Raw genomic sequence first — 25,785 nt, forward strand, 5'->3', positions numbered from 1 at the left:
TATTCTGTCTGTGTGTATGCCTACACACCAGAAGAGGGCACCAGACCCCATTACAGATGATTGTGAGTCACCATGTGGTTGCTAGGAATTGAACTCAGGATCTTTGGAAGAGCAGGCAGTGCTTTTAACCTCTGAGCCATCTCTCCAGCCCCATCCCCCATGATTTTTAAGACACTCTGCAAGTGTCAAGGCAGTGGAGCATAACTCTTCATTCTTTAAGTGTGAGCTTCTGTTTAGGTTCTAGCTTCTGAGAAGAAAAGGAGGGGAAAGAAACTTCACCATACAGAACCTTGGTGGATGCTTCAGGATGCCAAGGTCAACATCAGCATCATAGTGAGGAGGTATATGACAGTCTGGGCCCTCAAAGTGCTGTGATGAGAAGGGGCTTGACCTCTGTGGTCACCTTCCTCAAAACATGTAAGCCCAGGGCTGGAGGGATGGCTCAGCAGTTAAGAGCACTTGCTGTTCTTGCAAAGGATCCTGGTTCAGTTCCCAGCACACACATGGCAACTCACAATGGTCTGTATATATTATATTATATTATATTATATTATATTATATTATATTATATTATCATGGTCTGTATTAATTATAAGGACTCTAGTGCCCTCTTCTGGCCACAAGGAATACTGCATACATGTGGGGTACATACAAGCATGCAAGCAAAAAAACACTCATACACAGAAAAATAAAAAAATTATTAAAAAACCAAACAACACATCCATAAGCCCAGTCTAGTCAGGAGAAAAGTAGACACAGATGCCAACTGACAGGCATTTTATAAAACACCACACTAGTGCTCTGAGAAACTGTGCAGTGCATCAGAAATGAGGAGAACCTGAGGGGGGAGGCTGAGGAGACACGACACCAGAGCACCTGAGGGGGAGGCTGAGGAGACAGGACACCTAAGTGGATATATATATATGAGAGGAGCCTTGGAACATAAAAAGACAGTGGACAAACCCTAAGGAAAGTGTGGACACTGTTCTCAATAATATGTCGATATTGTTTATTGATGGAAATGTACTCTGTAATGATGATATAGTGAGGAAAACCGGACTGAATGTAGCCATTCTCCCCCATCTTTGGGGTAGATCCCAAGACCCCCAGAAATCTGAAACCGTGACCACCCCACATATATTAGACTCCTTCCCGTACACTGAGGACAGCTCAACTCATAAATTAGACAATGAGAGATGAGCAATATCACAATACCACAGAACAATTAAAAATACAATAATGGAGATTATTTAAAACTTCTGAATTATTTCAAGACTATTCCATCGAGTATTTTTGTACCACTCTTGACCACAGGTAACTAATAATACTGCAGACAGTAAAACCACTGGGCAGAGGGGCTACACATGGGATCCAGTACTATTTTACAATTTCTATGTTACCCTGTAATTGTAACATTAGAAGGTCAGGGCTGGAGAGATAGCTCAGTGGTTAAGAGCATGTACTGGTCTCTCTGAGCATCTGAGTGTGATTCCCAGCACCCACATCAGATGGCTTACACCTGCCTGTAGCCCCAGCTCCAGGGGCATCTGACATCTGACATCATGGGCTCTTGCGTTCATGTGCTATGTGCATATATGCACACAGACACATGTATGAACCTAATTAATATAATTAAATTTATAAATCTTTTAAAAACCACCAAAATTTAGAAGTTTAAAGTTTAAAAAAGAAATTTAACTAATCAAACTTGCATATATGCTAATGAATCTGCCTTGCAGCTCCTCTGAGTTTGCACACACACCCCTCGCCAGCTCAGAATGCAGCAGCTCTTTCACACCTTCTTGAAGACATGCTTTGTCCCCCAAGCTTCTGAGCACTTTGACCTGCTGACACACAAGGGCTCCTAGGAGGTCCCTCGATAGGGCAGCCTGGGCTAATTGTTTCATCCAGGAAAGAGCCTAGTCAGTGGGGACCTTTCTGCTTAAACAGACTTGACATCATGCTAATGAGCCAGCTTGGGCTTGAAGGTTAAGGCTCATTCTCCAGCCTCCTGTTTCTTTACTGTTGGCCCCTTTTGTGGACCCTAAAACTTCAAGCCTCTGCTCACTTTGCTACTCCGTTCTCCCCTCCCCAAACCCCTGCTCTCAGGAAGAGCTGAGTTAACTGATTCTCACCTTATAATCCTATGGAGATTTAAGTCAATGCGTTAGCACTCCCCAAATATTTATAAGCTTAGGGATCTAAGGGTCCCCATCGGCAGGCTCAGGGATAGAAAATAGCATCTTTAGTCTCTAGTGGAAGAAGCTGGGTGTTTGGGGCTGTGGAACCCTCATGACCTACTTGCTCAGAGTTGGGGTAAATCCGTGGCCTCAGGTCCTGACCACTGGCCACTTCACTCCGTTTCCCAACAGCTCTCTGCAGACCCCATACCCCCTTTATCCCTACCTTTGGCCTCTTCCACGTGATGGCTTTCATCTTGGCTTTCTGGCTCAGCTCGTGTGAACCAAGGGCCTGCACACCTGCTGGGAAGACACGATCTTCAAAGAGGCGCTTCTGAGCCAGGCACCTTTGTTTGAGAACAACAAAATCCTGCCCCTCGAACTTGAGAGGCTGTGAGACGGTACCCTCTCCATTCCTCCTGTCCCTTTCCCGGATCACCCTGTCACAGAAGAATCCCGGCAGCAGGTAGGGCATGATGACCAGCAGTGCCCTGGGCCTTCCCTGCGGCCTCTCTTCTGCTGCACCCTCAGCCCAGGCCTAATCCTCTGGTGAATGGCCTGGAGCCTATATAGCTCCTCCGCCCTCAGCAGCTTGATGCAAATGAACCCAGTCCAGAGAAAGGCCATGGTCAGAGTCAGCAGCTTTGACTAGAGGCCCCTGAGCCCATGGTCTAGGGGCAACACATGCAAGTCAGAGAGGGAGTCAGGGAGGGGAGAGAGCAAGCCAGAAATGGATGGGGGGGCAGACAACAATGGCTTGTAGACCTTTAGGGCACCTCGAACAGCCTTGCTGGGACTCTTGCTTTAAAAAGAGAAAATATAGTTTGTGAGAGCTCCCCCTGCCTCAGCAAAAGGCATTCATGCCTTTGACACTGGCCATCAATGGGATATAGTCTAAACATGCTGTATACACTAATCCTATACAGGCTGCTGAATGCATAGGAGGGATCGGCTTTTGTCTGAGGGTAATGAAGCCTCATTCTCCCGATGTCCCTGCCCCACCCCCTGCAGACCTTGACTGTTCTGTTAGGGGCTTTGATCTATGAGGATGCAGAGGGCAAGTGTATGGACCTCAGAGCAAAAGACCCTATTCCAGTTGAGCCAGGGCGAACACAACACACCCATTGCCCTATGTAGCACCTCTGGATAGGGAAGTGTGGGCTGCAGGTCTTTCCGTTTCTGTTTTGTTTTACGTTTCACTTTGATTGAGAGATGGTGTTTCATGTAGCCGAGGCTGGCCTCAAACTTACTGTGTAGCTTACGATGACCTTTAATTTCTCATTCTCCTGTCTCCGCCTCCCCAGTGCTGAAAGTACAGACATGGACCATTACACCTGGTTTGTGTGGTGTCTGGGATCAAACCCAGGACCTCATGCATACTAAGCGAGCTCTTTACCTGCTGAGCTACCTCCCAGTCTACGTGTGCGAGGGAACTGTTGCTGGGAACGCTTGGCTTTCCTGCACTTTCACTCTGTGTGCAGAGAGCTGCAGAAGGTGGGAAGGTAGGGCGGGCAGGCTGCACGCCAGAAGGGTGTTCAGTCCTCCCAGAAGCTCGCTGACCTCCGCCGCCTTCACCTGCCCTGCACGTCTCCATGTGTACCCTTCAAACTTCTGGCATCCACTTTCAAATGCGGCACCAGTGTAAATGCCACTTCCCGGGGGGTGTGATAGAACATATCTACGATCTCAGTGCTTGAGAAGTTTAGGCAGGAGGATTTCTTTGAGTGACAGGCCAGCCTGGGCAGCATGGAGAGTTCTAGGCCAGCACTAATTACAGAGTAAGACTGTAGGAAAAACAGAACAAAGTTTAAGAACGAATAAATAAAATTTAGGTTATTAAGGCCTAGTCTCGGGATTCAGCTATCACTGAGTTAAGGTGTGGGCTGCGTCTCTGCATTTATTGATTATTTTCTCTATGTATTTTTTATTCTCTCTCTGTAATGAGTTTGAGTGTGTGGGTGTGTGTGCTTTCAAGTGAAGGCCAGAGGTGTTGTTACTCAGGTTCTGTTCATCTTGTTTCTTAAGACAGAGTGGTGCTCACAGCATAGGAGACAGTGTAGTTTGGAATTCTCATTTTGTTTGGTTTATACACCCCCCATACTGTAGTAATGCATTTGGCAGCCAAATTCCTTCACCTGCTAGTACTTTACACACACACCTCTCTCCAAACAATGTACCTAGCACCCTCAGAAGCCCCCAGAGCCCATCCTGCATCAGACTCCACATTCTCCCATCTTTGAACAACAGTCTTTCTTCCACCCCTGGTAACGATCCAACAGGCAATGTCCTTTCTTTTCTTTCTTTCTTTTTTTTTTTTTTTTTGATGAGGGGTGAGTGGGGGCAGCAACTAATTTTAAGTAAGTGAGGCTTTTCCAAGTGTCAACAAGGGGTGAATTAAGCAAAAGTAAGGAAGTATTTTTTACTCTATCATTTATCAGGCATCAACTATTATAATTTACAAATGTTGAACAAAATCAGTCAACAAAAATAAAGCCCATGAACATGGAAAGATAGATAGTGCTAAAAATGGAAATCTTCATGGGTTCGAGAACCTTCTGTTGCAACTAATAAAGCATTATTTTACAAGCTTTCATTCAGGTAAAGCCCTTATTGGCCTGCTATCTACCTAAATCCAGGGCTTAAAGGGGTAGGTGGACATTACATAGGTGAGGCCCCACCTGTACACAGGAAGGCCACTGCATATTTGGCCTATGATCCCTAAGTTAAGGGGCATCTAACTGAATGGTTATGGAAACAGCCTAATGTCAAGTGTTCTCCACAACCAAATGTTCCTAAGGTCCAGGGATCCGGAATTTATTCTTATGCAAGTGATTTCTTTATTCCTCGGAGAGAGGGTCTCCCCGTGTAGCACGGACTTTTCTCAAACTCAGTGATCAGCTTGACCTTGACACAGAGATTACAATGGTGTGTTACCTGCTCCAACTTGCAGCTCTCCTGAAATAAGGCAGTTTCTATCTAATGTACCAAAGAATAGAAAGGCTGATCTGACCTGAGCTGGTTTTTGGGTACATGCTCCGTCGTACAAAACTGAGTCTTCTAATAACTTTTCAGGGACAGTAACCTGCTATTTTATACCTTTGCATAGTTGGGTGTGTGTATGAGCAATGCCAGTGCACTATGGGAAGGGATACACACAGTAGGGAAAATAAAGAACTGCCCAGGCTACACCCCATACCAATCAACTCCTCCTTCTCTTCAATTTCATAAAAGGAAGCTCCAAACCTAAATCAGGCCCTGGAGACTCTGACTCAAGGGGCCAACTGTCCATCTTGACATTATAACCCCCTACAGTCTGTTCCACTTCTTCCCTTAGAATATAGTTCTCTTGCTTCTTCGGTAAATCTATGTGAGCCCTTTATTACAATTCTTTGGTTAATAGGCCAAGACCCTGGAAACACCCAGCCCAGACCCTGACCACCGGAAACAAAGGGCCTCTCTCTGAACCTGGGGCTCACTGGCTAGGCTAGAATGTGAACCCCATAAACCCACCTGTCTCTGTGTCTCCGGCATAGGGATTACAGGAATGCACTCCACCACACCTGTTTTTTTTCACATGGGTCCTGGGGATACAACTCAGGTGCTCAGGATTGTGCCTCACTTTACCCACCCAGCTTTTCCCCAGCTCCAGTTCTCTGCATTTTAAATCAGTTTATTAGGAGACTCTTAGGTCAACTGAAGTTTGAAACCATGATTTTGTCATCAGGATACTGTACTATTTGTAAACTATTCTTAATTAAAAGTTGCTTTTTCTTAAATGGGCTGGGATATGGGAGGGTAGCAGAAGGAAGGATGTCTGAAGAGGGATACCTGACACTAAAGACTATTGGAAATGCCTCATGGAAACCTACTACTGTAGAAACATGCTAAAATAGACACACGTATAAAAGAAGTTCAAATGGAGTTACCCCATAATGGGAGGAGGGAGACAACGTCTCCCTCAGGCAATAGAGGCTATCAAATAAAAAGCCCAATGCCAGATATGGGTTATCTCTTATCATGTTGTTGGTCACTGAGGACCATAGACTCCCCTAAACATTATAAGCTATAGTTATTGTTCTTGCTTACCCTCTAGAACTTGATGGTAAGATCTGATCATTGAACACACTACACATCTCAGTCATAGGACATGGAGACTCAAGCTGGTAGCATCCAGAAAGCTTCAGTTCTACTGGATAGCTTTTACAGTGCTGTTTACATTACCGGGGGAGGAAAGTATTAAGAATTTTTACACAGCCATGAACTCTATGAACTACAGTGACTGTCTTGGCAAGATAGCCTCATTGGTGCAATAGTGGCACAACTGTTATAGGAGTCACCAAACACTTTCTGGTTGGATTTAAAACCCATTCCACAAGGTAGAACTAATGCCTGGTATTGTTAAATGAGTCAAAATCCCATGACTGGTTAGGTCATAATATCTAGGGCCCTAGTTAAATTGCTCTCTAAGTTCTTATCTTTATACCCATAGATTAGTTCATCTCTCAACTCTCAACAGAGAAACTTCTTTTTGCAGAATATGACAATTAATAGAAAGATCCACAACTTGGTCAATGTTCAAAGAATGAGACTGTGGAGTGCCTAGCTCTAAATGGAACATCTATATCATAGCCCTTCCCTCAAGGTTCAGAGATCATTGCAGAAGAGGAGGTGAAAAGATTGTAAGAGCCAGAAGTAGCGGGTGTCTGTAGCCAAACCATTTCCAGGCATGACAATGAAGTTTAACAAATACATTACTGCACACATAGACCTGCAGATGATCAAACCAGCCAAGTATTCCAGCATGGGCTGGGGAGGGGCTCATGAAATACTACCCTGACTGAGAAACTATTATCAATTGATGGCTGCTGGAGAAAGGAGGCTAAGTTTTCTCTCAGATAGATGGTCCTATATCTATGCACATACAGATGGCACCAAGTGGAATCAGGGAACTTCAGAACAGAAAAAGATGGCTGGAAAGATGGGTCAGAGGTGAACAGCATCATGTTCCTGCAGAGGACCCATGTAGAAGGAAGCGGCGGGACTGTGTCCCGCCACCCGGCTAACTTTACCCCAAATAATTACACGGAAACTGTATTCTTTTAAAACACTGCTTGGCCCATAGTTTTAGCCTCTTATTGGCTAATTCTCACATCTTCCTTTAACCCATATTTAGTAATCTGTGTAGCATCACAAGGAGTGGCTTACCAGGAGAGATCTTAACCTGCGTCCATCTCAGAGAGGAGAATCATGGCGACTGCATATCGCGACTGCCTGAAGCGGCTCCCCACTCCTGCTACCCAGCATTCTGTTCTGTCTACTCCGCCTACCTAATTTTCTGTTCTCTTAAAAGGCCAAGGCAGTATCTTTATTAATAATGAAAGTAACACATAGACACTCCTCCATCAGACCCAGGTTTAGTTCTCAGCATCCACCTGGTGACAACAAATGTCTAATACATTCCTTTGGTCTCCAAGAGCACTGTGAACACACATATGCAGATAAAACACCCATACACATAAAACAAAAAATAAACGGGTGGTGGTATAGATTTAGTCAAAACATTTATGGCTGGACGTGGGGGTACGCCTTTAATCCCAGCACTTGGTAGACAGAGGCAGGCTATTGTGAGACAATCTTTTTGCACACTGTGAAGATGTGTCTCTGCCAAGGCACCTTCTGATTGGTTTAATAAAGAGTTGAACGGCCAATAGCTAAGCAGGACTTCTGAGCAGAGGTAGGAACACTGGGTACAAGAGAGGTGGGATTCGCCAGTCAGACGTGGTGGAAATGGAACACATGGTACTGAGCAGAGCTGGAAGATTATTATAAATGGTTTATTTAAGTCATAAGAGCTAGTTGGGAACAAGCCTAAGCGACATACTTAATAAGAAATCTCCATGTCATTATGTGGGAGCTGGCAATCCAAAAAAGTCTGACTACATCAGGTAAACCTTTATGATTTGAGGACAGTCTAGTCTATATAATGAGTTCCAGTCCAGTCAAGGCTACATAGTGAGACCCTATCTCAAAACAAAACAAAACGGCATTACATGCATGTATAAAATTCTCAATAAGAGGATATTGTTTCCTCAATTATTTTTCTTACTGGCATATATCGTATGTTAAGCATATTATCCTGCCCATCCTGTACTACCTCCACAAGTGTATACATGTTTAGCCACATGGCTTGGTACCTTTTCTCAGTGCAGCATTCTCATCTTGCTTCCTTTGCAGCTGGCTGGCAACTCCTGACTCTGCCTTTCCTCTTCCCAGAATTCTCTTAGTCTGCTTGCCTTGCATATACTTCCTGCCTACTACTGGCCAATCAATATTTTATTAAACCATTCAAGTGACAAATCTTGGCAGTGTACAAGAGTTTTATCCCATAGCATATATTAATATCTAATAAAATAAATTTTTAAAGCAAAATTTTTCATAGGTTACCACAAATTTCTAGAAAAATTAAAAATTCATACTGACTTACAAAGAAAAAACAATTTCACATGATCCCATTCTTATCAAAGCAGCTGTACCAGTAGATAAAAAGTTTCCTTTAGAGAAAGCAGTAACAAGAGTTACTTAAGGAGCATCTAGTTTTGATCTGATACAATCTCAGAGAATGGAAGAAAATACAGTCCCCAACCACTTAATAAAGCTAGTGCAACAGATACTAAAATTTATCCTCACAAGACAGGAAATGATAAGCTTGCCTCCACCCAATGATCATAAGTGCATGATGATGTATTAAAGAAAACAAAAAATGGGCTAGAGGGATGGCTCATCAGGTAGAGGAACTTGACGCCATGCCTGATGATCCAGTTCGATTTCTGGACCCACACAGTGGAAGGAGAGAACCAACTCCTGGCACTTGTCCTCAGACCTTGACATGTGTGCCAACATGCATGTCACCCCTACAAATAAATAAATAAAATTTAAAAATTAAAAGTAAGACATGTTACAAGAGCAAAAGACATTAGCAGGTGTTGGAACAGCAGATGGTTAGAAATACATGGATGGGGCCCTAGGACAGCTCAGTGGGTGGAGGAACTTGCTACATCAGCCTGATGACCTGAGCCCAAACCCTGGAACTCATACAAAGGTGGGAGGAGAGAACCAGCTTCACAAAATTGCCCTCTGACACACATTTGTCCTAGCAGTCACACACAAAAATGATAATAAAGAAAATAAGACCTGGTAGCCCACACCTCTAATCCCAGCACCTGAGAAGCAAAGGCAAGCAGATCTCTGTGAGTTTCAGGCCAGCCAGAGCTACACAGGGAAACCCTGTCTCAAAAATCAGCTTCTCTGTTCACCTCCCACGTCATTCTAGCTTTCGTTTTTGTTTTATATCAACTAGCAGATCTTTTCTTTTTCTTTTTCTCCCTAGAAAACAATCATGTTGGTGCATGCCTTTAATCCCAGCACTCAGGAGGCAGAGGCAGGTGGATCTCTGAGTCTACAAAGTGAGTTCCAGAACAGCCAGAGCTACACAGAGAAACTCTGTCCTGAAAAACTAACCAACCAACAAAACAACCAACCAACCAAAGAAAAACAATCATGTTCAGCCCTATAGGCAAAGTACTCTATTTTATTGTTGCTAATTTGTTTTTATCTTTAAGTGACAAGGTTCTCATATTGCCCAGACTGACCTTAAACTTGATGGTGTCAGCTATCCTCCTGCCTCAGCTTCCTCCATAGCTAGGACCACTGGTAGGTACCAACATACCTAAGTCAAGAACTTTTTATATAATTATAAAGCAGGCTAGAGAGATGACTCTTAGGTTAAAGAGCACATACTACTTTTGTAAAGGACTTGAGTTCTGTTCCCAGCACCAATATCAGCCTAAAAGTCCAGTTCCAGTTGCCCTCTTTCGGCCACTGCAAGTACCATACTCTATCTCTCCGTCTCTCCCTCCCTCCATTTTTCTTCCCGATAGAAAGTTTCTCACAGGTTAAGGATTCAGGGAGGAAGTATATTCACCAAAGATGTGCAAAGAATCAGACAGAATTCTCTATCAGGAACAAGCCTCCCGACACACAGAGCTGTTGTTTTGTACTTTTGCCGCTGTTTGCATTCCTGGAGTAACTGCCTCAGGACTGGGGACCAGTTACTTCTGCCTGGAGAGTGAAGGCCTCGGAAGAGGCAAAGAGGCCAGGTCACACAGACTGTACAATCTAGCCCCGGCAGCTGGGCTCATGCTGGCAGGCAGCAAGGAGAAAGGGAGAGCCGCGAGCTGGGGATGTCAGGGGACACCGAGATCAAGCAAGTGCTAGCATGAAGATGTCAGCTTGGGTGAAATGCGGGTGGTGGTGAATGACAGTTTGGGGAAGCCACTTCAACATCACCCTTATTCAAGAGATGTCCGGATATGGTACTGAGCAGCAGGTCAACTGAAGGGAGGTACTGGGGGTTCCTGACTGGCAGTTTCCCTCAGGGCCAGCTGTTGGCAGCTGGGAAACTAGCCAGACCAAGTGAAGGGTATACACTGGGCAAAGCACAGCTAGGCATGGGGTTATAACACTAACGGCAGGGGGAGGGGATACGCCAGCAAAGTGGGGACCTCATCTAGTGTGTTTCCTCACAGGACACGGTCCCTACTCTTTGTTGTTGTTGTTGTTTTTTCGAGACAGGGTTTCTCTGCAGCTTTAGAGCCTGTCCTGGAGCTAGCTCTTGTAGACCAGGCTGGTCTCGAAGTCACAGAGATCTGCCTGCCTCTGCCTCCCGAGTGCTGGGATTAAAGGCGTGCGCCACCACCACCCGGCTACGGTCCCTACTCTTTAGGCCTGACAGAGGTTACCATGTCCAAGGAGTGCATGGGAGAGCGAATGTTTCCAAGAATGACTTTACAGTTCAGAAAATCCTGGAGTCCTTTCAATTTTCTAATTTCAGTTAATTTGTGTCCCATACACAATCCTTTGTACTTTCTGGACCATAACAATGTAAAGTGAAGTATTTGGATAACACTTCCACCACCCACTCCAACTCTGTAATTAATGTTAATATAAGGGCATATTCCTTAATCTTTACCTTTATATGTACATATGTGTGCTTGTCTGAGTGTATGTGTATGTACCACATGTGTGCTAGAGCCTGCAGAGATCACAAGTGGCATCAGATCCCTGGGAACTGGGAAACTATACAGTTGTGAGCCACCACCTGCAGGTTCTGGGAACCAAATGAGCCATCTCTCCAGCTCCCTATATCCTGATTGTGGAGGCCCGAAAATGTGAGTCTATTTCCACACTGACCAAGGTCAGAGAGTTGGAACTGACCTCTAGTTCCTTCAAGGTTATTGTGCTTCCACCTCAAACAAAACTCCCACCTAGATGTAGGTCAGAGACTTCTGCTCGCTCAAGGTCATTGCCAACAGGTGTGGTTAATAGCCAGGAATAGAGAAGTAGATTGTTCCTACCTAACTTAAACAAGAGTCTAAGGAGCCAACTTCATTCCAGTTCCTATAAGGAGACAATTTTGGATTCCACCCAGGGAGTGGTTTGCCTACAGAATGTTTTGGTCTAGGGTCTGAGCGAGACTTGTTTTGTTCTATCTAGAGAATGTTTAGCTATGAATGTAGCCTGTGACCTGCAATTGGTAAGTTCATTTCCTCGTATCATGTTAATGCAGTTTTTTGTCTTACTCCTACTTTTGGGGTCAGGGGTATTTTAAGCAGTTGGAAATTAAACATGGGCGAATTTCAGTACTCACTGGAATTCCCTCCCAATACTATCCTATATGTTTCTCTGGTTTATTATTTTCATTCACACCTTCATACTCTTTACTATATTTCTAAATCCCCATGCCTCTACCCTGGCGAGACGTATTCTTGTCGAGGCTGGTCCCCAACACCTGATATTAACCATGGGAGGACGCACAGGCGTTTTAATGAAGGTTTGAAAAGTCAGGATCTTTGTTGTCTGTGGTGGTGGTAGGGGCCCAATATCAAACAGCCAGGTATCTGGGAGCATACATGTTCATATGTGCTGACAGGACAGTGTTTACGAGGGACAACTGTCATCCCCAGAGCATCGTAGGTCCTTCTCATATGTGCAAACCTAACTTTTAGGGTCAAGGCCATCAGTGCTTTCAGTAAGAGCAGTGTTTGCAGGTTTTGCTCCCCTTGCCCTTTGAGCAGTAGTGGAGAAGGCTTTTAGGGGCCCCTACTTTGGGAAGCAGGGCTGTCCTGGGTCCGACCCTTAGGTGAGGGTTTTATTTATCACTTGTGTTCTACCTGTGCCTGGTATATGTGCTGGGTCTACAAATGACCACGGACAGACCCTGCTCTCAGCAACTCGGAGAAGAGAGGCGAGAAAGCTTGAAGGAAGTGGCACTTGAGCAGGTAGGCAGGGAAAGAAAGGAGGAACCAATCAGCCACACCCTGGAAGGGCACTGCAGGCACAGGTTCAGCTGCGGCGTCAAGCTTTGGGGAAGAGGGTGAAGATGAGTGGCCAGTGTGAGCTAGTCCCAGAGAACTGTGGCTCAGCTACGACAGGTAGCAGGGGCCGAAGGGGTGTAGCATTCTAAAAACATCGGGCTGCCCACCCCCATGACTTGCATGGAATCTGAGACTTCACACGCGCAGGGTGTGTGCTGAGCTACACCTGGCCCACTGCAGTATTCTCTTCTAAGTGGAGGACAGTCATGACAGCCACGAGGGGCCTTACCAAAGAGCAGTGGGAGAGGAAAGGAGCCTGGTGGCAGCTCTGGTTTAGTAAATAGAAAAAAAAAAAAAAACATGACCAGCGAATCCTGGGATGAGCCTAACACATCTTCTTCGTGGAAGGTTTCTCTCCCCAGACATGGCCTGCTCTCTCTCCTTGTTCCTTTCCACTCTGGACACTGAGTCCTGATGTCACTCTGACTTAATGTCCATTCCCCCAAGACTGCAGGCTTAAGAATAGTATGTTTTTGTTTCTTACTCATGATACTCTTAGTGACTTGCCCAGTATGTGAAGCCAGTAGATGCATAATAAATATTTCTTTCTCTCTCTTTGTGATTACCTTTTCTCTCCACTGTCTATCATCAATCAATCTATCTATCTATCTATCTATCTATCTATCTATCTATCTATCTATCTATGTATCTATCTATCTATTTACACATCTATGTATCTATGTATGTATGTATGTATGTATCTATCTACATATCTATCATTTATTTACGTATCTATCTATGTATTTATCATCTATCTATGTATCATCTATCTATGTATCTATCTATGTATCTCTCTATGTATCTATCTATGTATCTATGTATCTATCTATCTATCTAGCTACACATTTATGTATCTATGTATGTATGTATCTATCTACGTATCTATCATCTATTTACATATCTATCTATGTATCTATCTATCTATCATCTATCTATCTATCTATCATTTATCTATGTATCTATCTACCTATCATCTATGTATCATCTATCTATGTATCTATCTACCTATCTATCTATCTATCTATCTATCTATCTGTTTTTCTATCCTCTCTCTGTCTCTCTGTCTTTGTCTCTGTCTGTCTCTGTCTCTCTCTCTCTCTCTCTCTCTCTCTCTCTCTTTCTCCATCCATTTTTTGGCAGTGTCAGGGACGGACACGGGGCCTCAGACATGCTAAGCAGAGCTCTACCACCGAGTGAGCTCTATGCACAGCTCCAGATTATTTTGTGACTAAAATGTTTCTTGTATCAAAACCAAGAGTCACACTGGAAACCTGATCAGAGAAGGGAGCCAGGGGAACATAATTTTCCCCTGGTGGATCCCTGTAAGAGAAAGCCTGAGGCTAGCGAGTAGGGTTTCACCCAGGCCCTGTCATGTGCTGGGTCTATTTCATGCTGGGCCTTGACATCCTAATCTGTACAGTGAGGTAAACAGACAAAAATTCTTCTACGTCCAGGATTCTATGCTCGAAAAGCTCCTCTTTGCCTCGCTCCTCTTTGCCTGGCTTCTGTGTCTCAGAGATCCACGGTCACTGGCAAACTGAAGGACAACATCTCATGATTTTAGCCTGAGAAACGGAAGCAGTCTCAATATATTTAGGCAGAGAAGGTAGGTATCTCTGGACATTCTGGAGCCGGTTCTGGGAAAGGATGGCCATTTTAGTGATGAATTAGGGATCTGATTACTTTCATGAAAAGCAGAAAGAGAGACAGCGAGAGAAGCAGCCCGGCCTGCCCTCTCTTGGACTTGACCCTGTCCTCCCCTTTCCACACTTGCAGCCAGAGCCCAGCAGGCCCCTGCCAGGATCCTTCCCCCTGTGCCCATGTGCACAGCTGTGCTTGGGGAGGTGCTGAGTGGGAGGACTTCTCTGAGGGCAAACTCCAGCCGGCTACAAAGCCATCAGACTACTCACCGGAGGTCTCTTCCAGACGAACTGGATGGGGAACTTCTGGCTGTAAAAGAGAGAGGTCTCATCTGGCGGGAACTCGGGATCCAGATAGAGAACTTTCTTCTCCAGGCACTTCTTGTGGAGCTGCTCAAAGGTCTTCTCTTTCACTCCAATAATTGGGAAATTGCGGCTGATGATGGCTGAATAGATGCCACCTGGGTGTCCACCCCCAGCCTCAGTGGTCTTTCCTTGTGCTGGGTGAGGCCCAGGCCCTGGGGACCTGGGCCCAGGTCCTGGGGACCTAGGCTCAGCCCCTGTCCTCGGGGCCACAGTCGCACTAATGGCGGTCGGCATGGCAGGCAACTTTGGAAGGACGACGTTTTTAAAGAGAGCAAGATTCAGCTACCTTCAAGGAAAGGAAGCAATTACAAAGCGGAAGTTGAAGCGATCCTTTCAACTGAGAGAAAAAAATGGCCACACTCACTTCAAAGTTTAAATCCTATCAGAAAGCTGGCTGGCTTATGAGCAGCTGAAACAGTCGAGCTGTGATCCTGGAGCCATAGGTGTTCCTGAAGGAGAGGCACTAACACTAAAGGATTTCGAAGCAGTTTCTACCTGGGGGCTCCTACCAGCCACATGCTTGCCAGAGGGAGAGAAAGAGAATGAGGGTTGTGTTTCAGCGGCCTGAAGACGCTTAAGCCAGGAAAACTAAAAATAGACATGAAGTGAGACGGTGAGCAGGAAAGCAGAGGGGCCAGTGTGCGGACAGACCGCGAGGCAGGGGGGGACCCAGCTGGGCAGTTCTACTTGACATTAAGAACTTGTGTTGTTAAGACACGAGCGTATCTGAAACAGGTGAACACAAGAACCCAGCTAAGTGGGTTATGGGCTAGGAGAGCTACATGCAGGCTGTGGTCACCAGATGAACAGAAAACAGTATTTGAACAGCTAGCTGGAATCCAAGCCATGGGAATTCTGGGGGTATATTCCATGTTTTAGAGAGCATGATTTTTACTTTATAAAATGTTAGAATATCAGAATGTCACTTAATATTAGAGTATCTTTTCTAGAATGTTCTGGAATCAGCTTTCAGTCCAACTGGCTAGAAAATGCCACTCAGCAGAATTTTCAGTCAGGAAAATCCCTCCCTTCTTGGGACCTAGACACCTCCTGCCTCTGACACACACTGAGACCGAGCCTACTACAGAATGTGTGCCCTAGTAGGTTATTTGTTTAGCCATACCACATCAGCATCTAGACAGAAGCTGGAAATGGGTACGGAGCCAGGCTGGTGTCAAGTCCTAGGACGTCATGTCTAGACTCAGCTTCAAGGCTTACTAAGTGAGAATGACAGTGGCTGGGAAGGGAATTGCTTGCTGGGTTTCCTCCTGGCTTTTTACCCATCACAGTCGCTCTCCCCATCTGAAGTCTGGCTGAGGAGAGGCTTGTCTGAGCTTGCAGCAGTCCCTATTCCTAAGTGACCAGCTTCACAGATTCAAGTTTAGAAGTCTCGGGAAAGGGTGGGAAGTGACAGCTGGAATAGGGGCATTGGGCAGGAGAGATGAATCGGCAGCAAAGCACTTGACATGAGTTTGAGGATCTGAGCTTCCATGTAACTAGGTGCAGTAGCATGTCTGCCATCCCGGTGCATCCAGGGAGAGGTGGGAATACAGACAGGCAAACCCCTAGAATGGGCCAGGTTGTCAGCCCCTGCAGCAGCAAACAACAAAAAGCCCCTGCCTCAGATGAGGTGGAAGGCAAGGACCAGCACCCCAGGCTGTCCTCTTGCATGTGTGCCAGGGTAAATGTGCACATGTGCATCCCCATTACACACAGAAACATGCGCACACACATATACCCCCCCACAGAAACATGCGTACACACATATACACCCACATACACACAGAAACATGCGTACACACATATATCCCATCACACATGGAAACATGCGTACACACATATACCCCACACACAGAAACATGCGTACACAACATACCCCCCCACACAAAGAAACATGCATACACACATATACCCCCCCACAGAAACATGCGTACACACATATACCCCATCACACACAGAAACATGCGTACACACATATACCCCCATCACACACAGAAACATGCGTACACACATATACCCCCCACACAGAAACATGCATACACACATATACCCCCATCACACACAGAAACATGCGTACACACATATACCCCACACACAGAAACATGCGTACACACATATACCCCATCACACACAGAAACATGTGTACACACATATACCCAATCACACACAGAAACATGCATACACACATATACCCCCATCACACACAGAAATATGCGTACACACATATACTCCATCACACACGGAAAGATGCGTACACACATATACCCCCCACACAGAAACATGCGTACACATATATACTCCATCACACATGGAAACATGCGTACACACATATACCCCACACACAAACATGCATACACACATATATCCCCCCACAGAAACGTGTACACACATATACCCCATCACACATAGAAACATGCGTACACACATATACCCCCCCACACAAAGAAAGAGAGTATGATTAGGTTTATGAATTTTGTTAATGTAACTTGAAGGAAACCTATGTCTCAGCTACTGGAACTATCAACTTGTCTTCCTGTCCCTTTAAGAAAACGCCCAAGGTATCACTGCTCTTGGAGGAGAATAAAGAAGAGCAGTTTCTGAAGGCTGGCTGTCCAGGTTCAAAGTCTAAGTTGGCCACTAATGGCTATGAGCGTGTAACTTTAGCTGAGTTACCTTGTCATTTCTTCCTACGAGCCAGTCTTCTCTCATGTAAAACTGGTATGACGATAGACATTCTGTTGTTGGGTTGGTGTAAGGATTAAACAAGTTAACTCATGTAATGCATTTAAAACGCTGTCAGGGTGTCTTAAGCACTCAGCAAGTGGGTAGAAAATGCCTGAATTACATCACTTTGGGGTTAGGTTGGGTTGAATGACCATTCACTCATGGTGTCTAATTGACTGTCCATCACTACAACAAAATAAATGAGCTAATTAACTTATGGAGTTATATAGACAAAAAGGGTTATTTTGGCTCACAATTTTAGAGGCCCCTGCCCATATCAATTAGCTCCGTTGTTTCGGGTCTGTAAAAAGGCCCATGGGAGAAACTTGTGGCAAAGCAAAAACATCTACCTTATGACCAGGAAGCAAACGAAGAGGGAAGCTGTAGTAAAACACCATGACCAAAAGCAACTCACAGAAGAATTTATTTTGGCTTACATTCCACAGAGAGTTCATAACAGCGAGGGAGGCGTGGCAGCAGGTGCTGGAGCAGGTGGCTGAGTGCTCAACAGCACACAGGACGTAGAGTAGTCAAACAGGAACTGGAGTGAGGCTATAACTGAGCAAAGCCCATCCTCGATGGCATACTTTCAGCAAGGATGCACCTCTGAAAAGTTCCACGACCTCCCCAAACAGTGCCATCAATGGGCAAACATACGAGTCTATAGGGGGCATTTTTCATTAAACTCCCACAGTGGTATACCAGATATGAGAGCAATAGAACATGATCTTAAGGAATATACACTCTAGTAGGAAAATACACAGTCGTCCTTATAGCAATAAGGCACATCCCTGAGAATGTAAAGTAGGGCACAATTATTTGTGGGGCAGCATTTCAGAGAAGGGGAAATCGCTGCCAGTGGGTTCTGGGGGGCTGGGGTGTCAGGTAGTAGGAACTGGGTTGGGTCTGGAAGGGTAGTAAAGCTGTACAGGTGGAAGCAGCGGAGGGTGCTGTGGTTAAGGAAAGAGAAGGCAGAATGGTAGCAGCTGCGGGTGGCTACATGGAAGAAATGTGGTGGGAGGCTCATATGCTGAGGAACTGAGGCCTCCCCAGTAGCTGCTGAAGCAGACAGCAGGGAGCCTTGGGGTCTCCAGAGTCAGAAGCATTGGGATGCAATGCTATGTTACAATATTCAAGACTGTGCTAAGACATATCGGAACTCAGTGCAAAAGGAAGTCAGTAACACTGAGCTTCTTTATTTAAAATCTTTTGCTTAGCCTGGGATTTTGCATTCATTTTGATTTTTAAAGACATGCATTAAAATATTCCTTATTTTGATTATTGATTGTGTCTAAAACAAGTGCCTTTTACTTGTGTTCTATTTTTGAAGTTCATTATTACTAATTATAGCTTATTCATGTTATGAATATTCTTTGATAAGGAGAGAATATTTAGTAAAACATAATTAAAAGGAGTACATATGAATTTGAAGACTGACTTGGTACTTTTGAGTCTAAGAAGCAAGAAAGGGACACCAACCCTTGAGCTCCGGAGTCACTGTCTAGGGAGAGCTTCCCGCAGCCCTGCCCATGCAGGAGAGGGCATCTGCAGGAGAGAGCGCTATGCCTGCATTGCTGTGGTGGAAGGCGACCCTGAGAGGAGCAGGCTCTGTCATCAATTGGGAGATGGTTTCGGCAGCTCTGCTGCTGCAACAGCCAGAGTGACTGCTGCACAGCCTGCAGCAAGCCCTGCAACACGCCCCACACATGGGCGTCCTGAGGAGCTCCAGGTCGGGCTGCTCATTGAGCTCTAGCCACGGCTCAGGGCTTTGTGGGTCTGTGGGAAGCGCAGTATTTATACAGTGTTCCAACAATACATCTTTAGATGTAAAATTTGAAATCTTGTTTTTGATTTTTTGAGACAAGGTCTTGTGTGATACAGCTTAAGCTGGTCTTGAACTCACGATCCTTCTTTCTCAGCTTTCTGAGTACTGTGATTACAGGAGGGGCCTCCAAACCTGAAATCTTTAAATCTAAAATCTACTGGCCATCAGTACACTTGATATAAGCAAAATATCATTTTTTTCCAGGGAAGCCAATTGGATGGCAGCATAGATCTCACGGGAGGCCAGGAGGGTGAGTGGTCCAGAGGCTCCCACCCTCATCACCAGGGCACCTGCCCATCATCTGATATGGACCTCCCAGTCATCAACTATGCTCAGGGAGAGCTTCTCCAGACTCAGGGTGAATGTTTTGGCGTAGTATGTAAAAGCTGCAGGCTGAACTTTACCATCTAAATAGTAAGACAATAAAAAGATACTGTGAGAAACCAGGTGAAAAATAATCCCCCCTCCAAATCTGATATGTTGTCTGGCGCTCTCAAACAATGTTACACCTCACTTAGGAGAAACCATCAGTACTTTTATTCATGAACTCCTGTGACTGTTTTAAAACATGAAAAATCTCATTGTTTGGAGTATAATCCTGGTTAGAAAGAAACTGTAAGGAGCAAAGTGATTTGTTCAAGAAATGCAGGAGGTGAGGGAGGACACAATTCTACTCCATCCCTCGAATTAGTTCTTTAAAAGACTAAAAATTCTCCAGGGCTGAAGATGGCTGTAACCTATTACAAATTAAGAAACACCTAGAATACTATTATAGGCCTTCAATAATTTCTCTTAGTATTAACTGTGGGCATTAAGACCAATTCATGAAGAGAAGCAGCTTGGCCTACTCACTCTAGAGACTAGAGAACTGACCAAGGAAGGGCAGAGATTGTCTGAGCTAAGCATAGTTTGACAGTTTGGGAACAAACCATCTCTTTGCTGCAGATACTTCTGGGTTTACAGGACAAAGGCATAAGTAAGAACCAACTGTTTGCTTACCAGATGAGTGAGTAGTCACAGAAGATGGCGTCTTCCTTAGGCCTAAGACCAAGATCTGCTCCACTGTGCACTTGCTGGGATAACGGCCTTTCGCATCAGCACACCTGAAACAGGTACAAATGGTATTAGGAAAAGGAGAGGCACGGGGCTTTTAATTGGTCACTAGGTCAGCATCTCCATCCTTGTGAGTTCTTCCTCTCTGTCTCTATGGAGTCATGGTCCATACAGGAGCCATATTCAGTAAGACAAAGAGATGTAGCAGGGACTAGGTAATCAGTGGCCACATCAATCTCCATTTAAAGGGCACAAAAGACACAGGAGGGCTTGGACTTACAATCAAACTGAAAGAAACCAAATATTTAATTAATTGGTGCATGGAAGAATGAAGGTATCAATGAATACTTAAGCTAAGTATTTTAATTTGTAGGCAGCTGGAGAAAAGAAGATAAGGACAAAAAAGAAGGATCTTCCAGGGTCAGAAATTGGAAATACAATGGCCTTCACCATTTATTTATTTATTTATTTATTTATTTATTTATTTATTTATTTATCTATCTATCTATCTATCTATCTATCTATCTATCTATCTATCTATTTATTTATTTTAAAATCTCTTTTTTAAAAAGATTTATTTATTTATTATGTGTATAGTATTGTCAGTATTCTGTCTGCATGTATGCCTGCATGCCAGAAGAGGACACCAGATCTCATTACAGATGGTTGTGAGCCACCATGTGATTGCTGGGAATTAAACTCAGGACCTTTGGAAGAGCAGGCAGTGCTCTTAACCGCTGAGTCATCTCTTCAGCCCCATTCATTTATATAAAAAATATCTTCAATATTTTCTATTTAGTAATTTTTATTTTATGAACATGAATGTTTTGGCTACAGGTATGTAAATGTGCCACATGCCCTTATAGGTCAGAAGAGGGGAAGTGGGGGGTCAGAGTTCCTGCAGCTGGAGTTACAGACCACATGGATGTTGGGAAGTGAACTTGGGTCCTCTTCAAGAGCGACCAGGACTCTTTAGCCCACAGACCACCTCTCAATCCGCTAAATAGTGACTTAAAACTTGAGCTACCCATTTACTTGAAGATGCCAAGAGGGTAACACAATCTGAGGAGAGCCACAGGTTTGTAGCTGCCTCACCTGCTGGTCAGAACACCGGAACAGAATGAAAACGTGCGGTGTGAGAACTGGTCCTCATGGAGGTACTGGAATGAATGGCCGTCATCGAGATACAGCTCGCCTACAGCAGAATCCTGCAGAGTGAACCACAGAGGATCTGCTCAGGGCAATAACTTTATAGAAAAAAAATGTCATATTCTAAAGGGAAAGAGTAACATCCAAAACTCAGTGAAGCACCCGAAAAGCTGTACAAAGTTACACACAAGTCCTTACACATTCAATATCCAGTCACGCCCGAGTAGACGATAAAATAATATGAACAGCGAGGTTACATAAGAGGAGCACGAAGAGTTAGACTTTGTTGAAGGAAATTTAGATATGAAGTATGATCAGTAATGGCTTTCATGAAAATACTATCCCAGAATGTAACAGGAAAGTTCACAGAACAGAACTGAAGGTGAAAAATATCACTGTATAGCAGATGAAATCAACTGTCTTTAGAAGCCCTTCCTACTCTAAGGGAAAGGACCGCTTCTGCAGCCACACATTACAGCCCTCCGCATGGCAGGTTACTTATTAACAGTGTTTGCTGCAGGATGGGTCTCTAGATTATTGCTTCATTCTAGGACCCCACATGGATGTTAGAGCATAGTTTGGCTGAAGACAAGTTTCAATAAAATGCATCGAAACAAAAACTGCAATTTACCTATTTTACAATATTAATAAAAATAAGCATAACTATAACAAGAATATGTGTTTGGCTCTGTAAGATATTGCAGTAAATGGGTAAGAGATGTGTATAACACAGGCTTCACTTGGCTCAAAAGATACTCTCAACATTCCCAAATCATATTCAAGGAGACTTTAGTGATTTGAGCTGCCTGATGAGAATAGAAGTCACTGAATGGGTTAGGGTATACCAAAAATAATTACGACATTATTTTATGGCCTTCTTCTGTAGGAGACTAAATTTCAGGACCAATCTTCCGGGGCAGACTGCATAAAAAAAGTTCTTCCACTAACAGCCTATGCTGACCTGAGAGACAGACCAAGAAACATATTTGCATCATTCCTGGATCTCAGAGTTCCTACAAAAAATGCCAGGAAGGGCAGACCTCACAGTGATTCAGAAATGATTCAGCCCTTGACTTTGAGATGAACACTGGGGGTACTGTTTCTTATGAGACTCAGTACTTTTTCATACCCTCGAAGGTCAAGAGGTGGAACAGAAAGGGGGGAGGTAACTGGCTTTCCAAATACCTGTGTGCTCAGAGCAACCCTCAGTCCATATGGGGAGTCAGTCATCCAGCCTGTGGACTTTCCCACACTGGTCTTTATTGGTACCACACTTCCGCCTCGTTGAAACACTGGTATCTGCGACAGAGCAGCACTTTCAGGGATGACACGCCCACACAAGGAACTTTATGTCACCACATGAGACCCATACTCTTCACATATACAGACGCAAGCAAAGAATGTTTTTGGACAGAGAAATGGTAAGCATGGGGACTGTGAAATAAAAAGAAAATGGCTCAACTAAAAATGGTCCACTAAAAATTATTTATTTATTATTTATAATTATTGCTTTGTGTGTGTATATGCGTGTGCAAATTCATGTCATGGCATGTGTGTGAAGGTCAGAAGACAACTCTGTGAAGTCAGTCTCTCTTTCCACTTTCATGTGGGTTCTGGGAATTGAATTGAGGTTTTCAGGCTTGCTTGACAAGCACTGAGCTAACTCACTGGCCCCAAGTCCTCATACTTTAAAATATTGGGACATTGTTTAGCATCCCTCAATTTATTGTCTATATTGTCTGTCTTAGCTTGGGTTCTAGTGCTGTGATGAAACGCTGACTAAAAGCAACTGTGGGGGAGGGGCTGACATCATCTTACAGCCTACAGTCCCTCCTCAGGGGAAGTCAAGACAGGAGCCTGGAGACAGGAACTGAAGCAGAGATCATGAAGAAACACTGATAATGGCTTGCTTCCAGGAGTGTGTTCATCTATAGTCCTTATACCTCCCAGGACCAACTGCCCTGGGGTGGTACCATCCAGAGTGAGCTGGACCCCCCCGGCATCAATATACTATCAAGGAAATGACATACAGACTTGTCACAGGACAATCTGATGGAGGCAATTCCTCAGCTGAGGTTCCATCTTCCCAGGTGACGCTAGTCTATGTCAAGTTGGCAGAAACCAACTAGCACACTATCCTTGCCTCTTTTTCATTTACATTTTGCTCATCCCATTAGAGGCCCAGAGTTACCCCTAAAAACTAATTTTTAAACTTGATCAGAAAGGATATTCTAATTTCGGTCTTTAAATCCTTGTCAATAAAATAACAAGCACGTTACTCTAGAGACATGCTGAAGAGTAGATTTCTCTGTTTATGTATGTGGACCAACAGAGCTTGTGTACACAATGTTCTGTGTCTGGGGAGGTGACGTGTGTCCCTTCTCACAGCATCTTTCTGTCCCTCTTGTCAGCAGGATGACTGCTCAATTCTGAGGCTCAGAAGCTGCTTCTGCTACACGAATCATCAAGGGGCCCACACCTATCAGGAGCTGCCCAGATCACATGAGTGTGTGTGTTTTTCTCTGAGTAAAGTCTTAGCAAGGAAGAGAGTACAAGAACACGTGTGATTCGGGGAGAGGGAGGAGTAGTCAAGATATGCCCCCTGCCCTGCCCCTGACTTAATTCACAAGCAAGAAGGAAAGCCAACTCTCTTTTTGCTTTTTTTTATTCCTTCCTTCTTTAAACAAAACAAACAAATAAACAAAACCAAAGAACAAAGTTACAGTGGAATGGGCTGCAGACTCGGAGTTCAGAAAACTTACAGGGGATGGGAGGGACCTATTTCAGTTCTGTCACAACCTAGTAGTGATTCTGGACAAAAAAAATTCACTTCTGACTATCAGTTTCTTCATGTGCAAATGAAGGGCATGGTGGTTTGAATAAGAATGGCCCATATAGGCTCATATATTTGAATATTTGGTCACCAGAGAGTAGGACTGTTTGAAATAATTAGAAGGATTGGGATGTGGCCTTTTTGGAGAAAGTGTGTCACTGGGGATGGGCTTTGGGATTTCAAAAGCCCTCGTCATGCCCGGTGTCTCTCTCTGCTTACAGACCAGGATGTAGCTCTTAGCTACTCCTCTAGCACCATGCCTGCACCTTGCCATGCTCTCTGCCATGATAATAATGGGCTAAGCCTCTGAAACTGCAAGCAAGCCCCCGATTAAATGCTTTCTTTGTAAGAGCTACCTTGGTCATGGAGTCTCGTCACAGCAACAGAACAGTGACTAAGACAAAGGGATCAGGGTAGAAGATTACTAAGGTCTCTCTGGATCTGAAAGTTGATTCTGGAACCAGTCTCGTTATAACGAAGTTTGTTATATGATAATTTGGAGAAATGACATCACTATTCTATTAATTTTTATTCTGCAGGGCCTGAGGTCATGCTTGTGATTCAGCAGTGGCCACTTTGATTCTAATTTCTAACTGATGTGTTCTGCCTGGAGGCCCAGAATTGCCCTTCTCACTTTTTGATATTGTATTTGGCATTGCAGTGCCCACTGTTTCTGTTCTCAGTGTTGCTGTTCTTAGACACAATCCTCAATATCCCATGCCATAAGCCAGATTTTATTAAGCTCTTTATCATCTTAACAGCTTTATTGGTATAATTCATGTTTCAAAATTTACAGTTAGGATATACATTCAATCCACTTCAGTATATTCAGTCATGTAACTATAGCCATAATTGATTTTAAAATCCTTTCAACACCTCTAAAAGAAAACTGTATCCTTCAGCAGTCACACTCATTGCTTCCCAAATCCTCTCCCAAGCACAGCCCAAGGCAAGTATGAGTATACTCCATTTTCTCTTATGTACAGGTATATGTTATGCTGAAGTCCCATACACTGAAGAGACTATATATGGGGTCAGGGTCATGAGGATAAGTCCTGCTATGATAGGAATAGTATCCTCACAGAATACTTTCTTATTCTATATTTATTTTATTTTCTATATATATGTGTTTGCCTATATGTATGTATGTGCACCACATGTGCGCCTGGTGCCTGTGGTGGCCAGACAGAATGTGTTGATCACTGCAGGTAGTTGTAGCCACTATATGGGTGTTGGGAAGCAAACCTAGGTCCCTTGCAAGAGCAATAGTACTCTTAACCACTGAGCCAACTCTCCAGCCCCATTTACAAGAACATTGTCTCCCTCCTCTCCCCATCCCATCACCCCCTACATGCCAGGAGGACCCAAGTCAGCTGGCACTTTGATATAGGTCTTATATCTTCAGAACTATGGGAAGATAAATTTCTGTTGTCTATTACCCAGACTGTATTCTAAACAGACTAACACAGCTAAATAGGCAAAAATAATACTCTGAAAATAACTTACAGTATCCAAGGTTACTGGAATCTTCACAGTACACCCTCCTTTCCACTGTGCAAATGTCTTAGAGTCATACCAGACC

The 25,785-nt window shown here is 44.3% G+C and overlaps 2 protein-coding genes across 6 annotated transcripts in view; both read right to left on the bottom strand.

The window, feature by feature from the left end:
• The window catches only part of Capn3 (calpain 3), a 51,990-nt gene extending 31,742 nt beyond the window's left edge, over nucleotides 1-20,248 (bottom strand). For all 3 annotated transcript variants that reach the window (XM_038330034.1, XM_038330033.1, XM_038330036.1), the window contains exons 1-2: nucleotides 20,168-20,248; nucleotides 14,524-14,905 (exon numbers count right to left, since the gene is read on the bottom strand). In XM_038330034.1, coding sequence (XP_038185962.1) covers nucleotides 14,524-14,853 — 330 coding nt within the window. In that variant the 5' untranslated portion in view covers nucleotides 14,854-14,905; nucleotides 20,168-20,248. The remainder of the gene's footprint in view (nucleotides 1-14,523; nucleotides 14,906-20,167) is intronic.
• Nucleotides 14,883-25,785, bottom strand: part of Ganc (glucosidase alpha, neutral C) — a 57,962-nt gene continuing 47,059 nt past the window's right edge. For 2 of the 3 annotated variants that reach the window (XM_038330032.2, XM_038330030.2), the window contains exons 20-24: nucleotides 25,710-25,784; nucleotides 22,556-22,669; nucleotides 21,317-21,429; nucleotides 20,168-20,271; nucleotides 17,750-19,575 (exon numbers count right to left, since the gene is read on the bottom strand). In XM_038330032.2, the coding sequence (XP_038185960.1) occupies nucleotides 19,466-19,575; nucleotides 20,168-20,271; nucleotides 21,317-21,429; nucleotides 22,556-22,669; nucleotides 25,710-25,784 (516 nt within the window). In that variant the 3' untranslated portion in view covers nucleotides 17,750-19,465. Of the gene's footprint in view, nucleotides 14,906-17,749; nucleotides 19,576-20,167; nucleotides 20,272-21,316; nucleotides 21,430-22,555; nucleotides 22,670-25,709; nucleotide 25,785 lie in introns of those variants that run through there. The other variant, XM_038330031.1, reaches the window with a different exon arrangement.

This window comes from Arvicola amphibius, chromosome 5 (assembly GCF_903992535.2).
Source record: "Arvicola amphibius chromosome 5, mArvAmp1.2, whole genome shotgun sequence".
NCBI lineage: Eukaryota > Metazoa > Chordata > Mammalia > Rodentia > Cricetidae > Arvicola > Arvicola amphibius.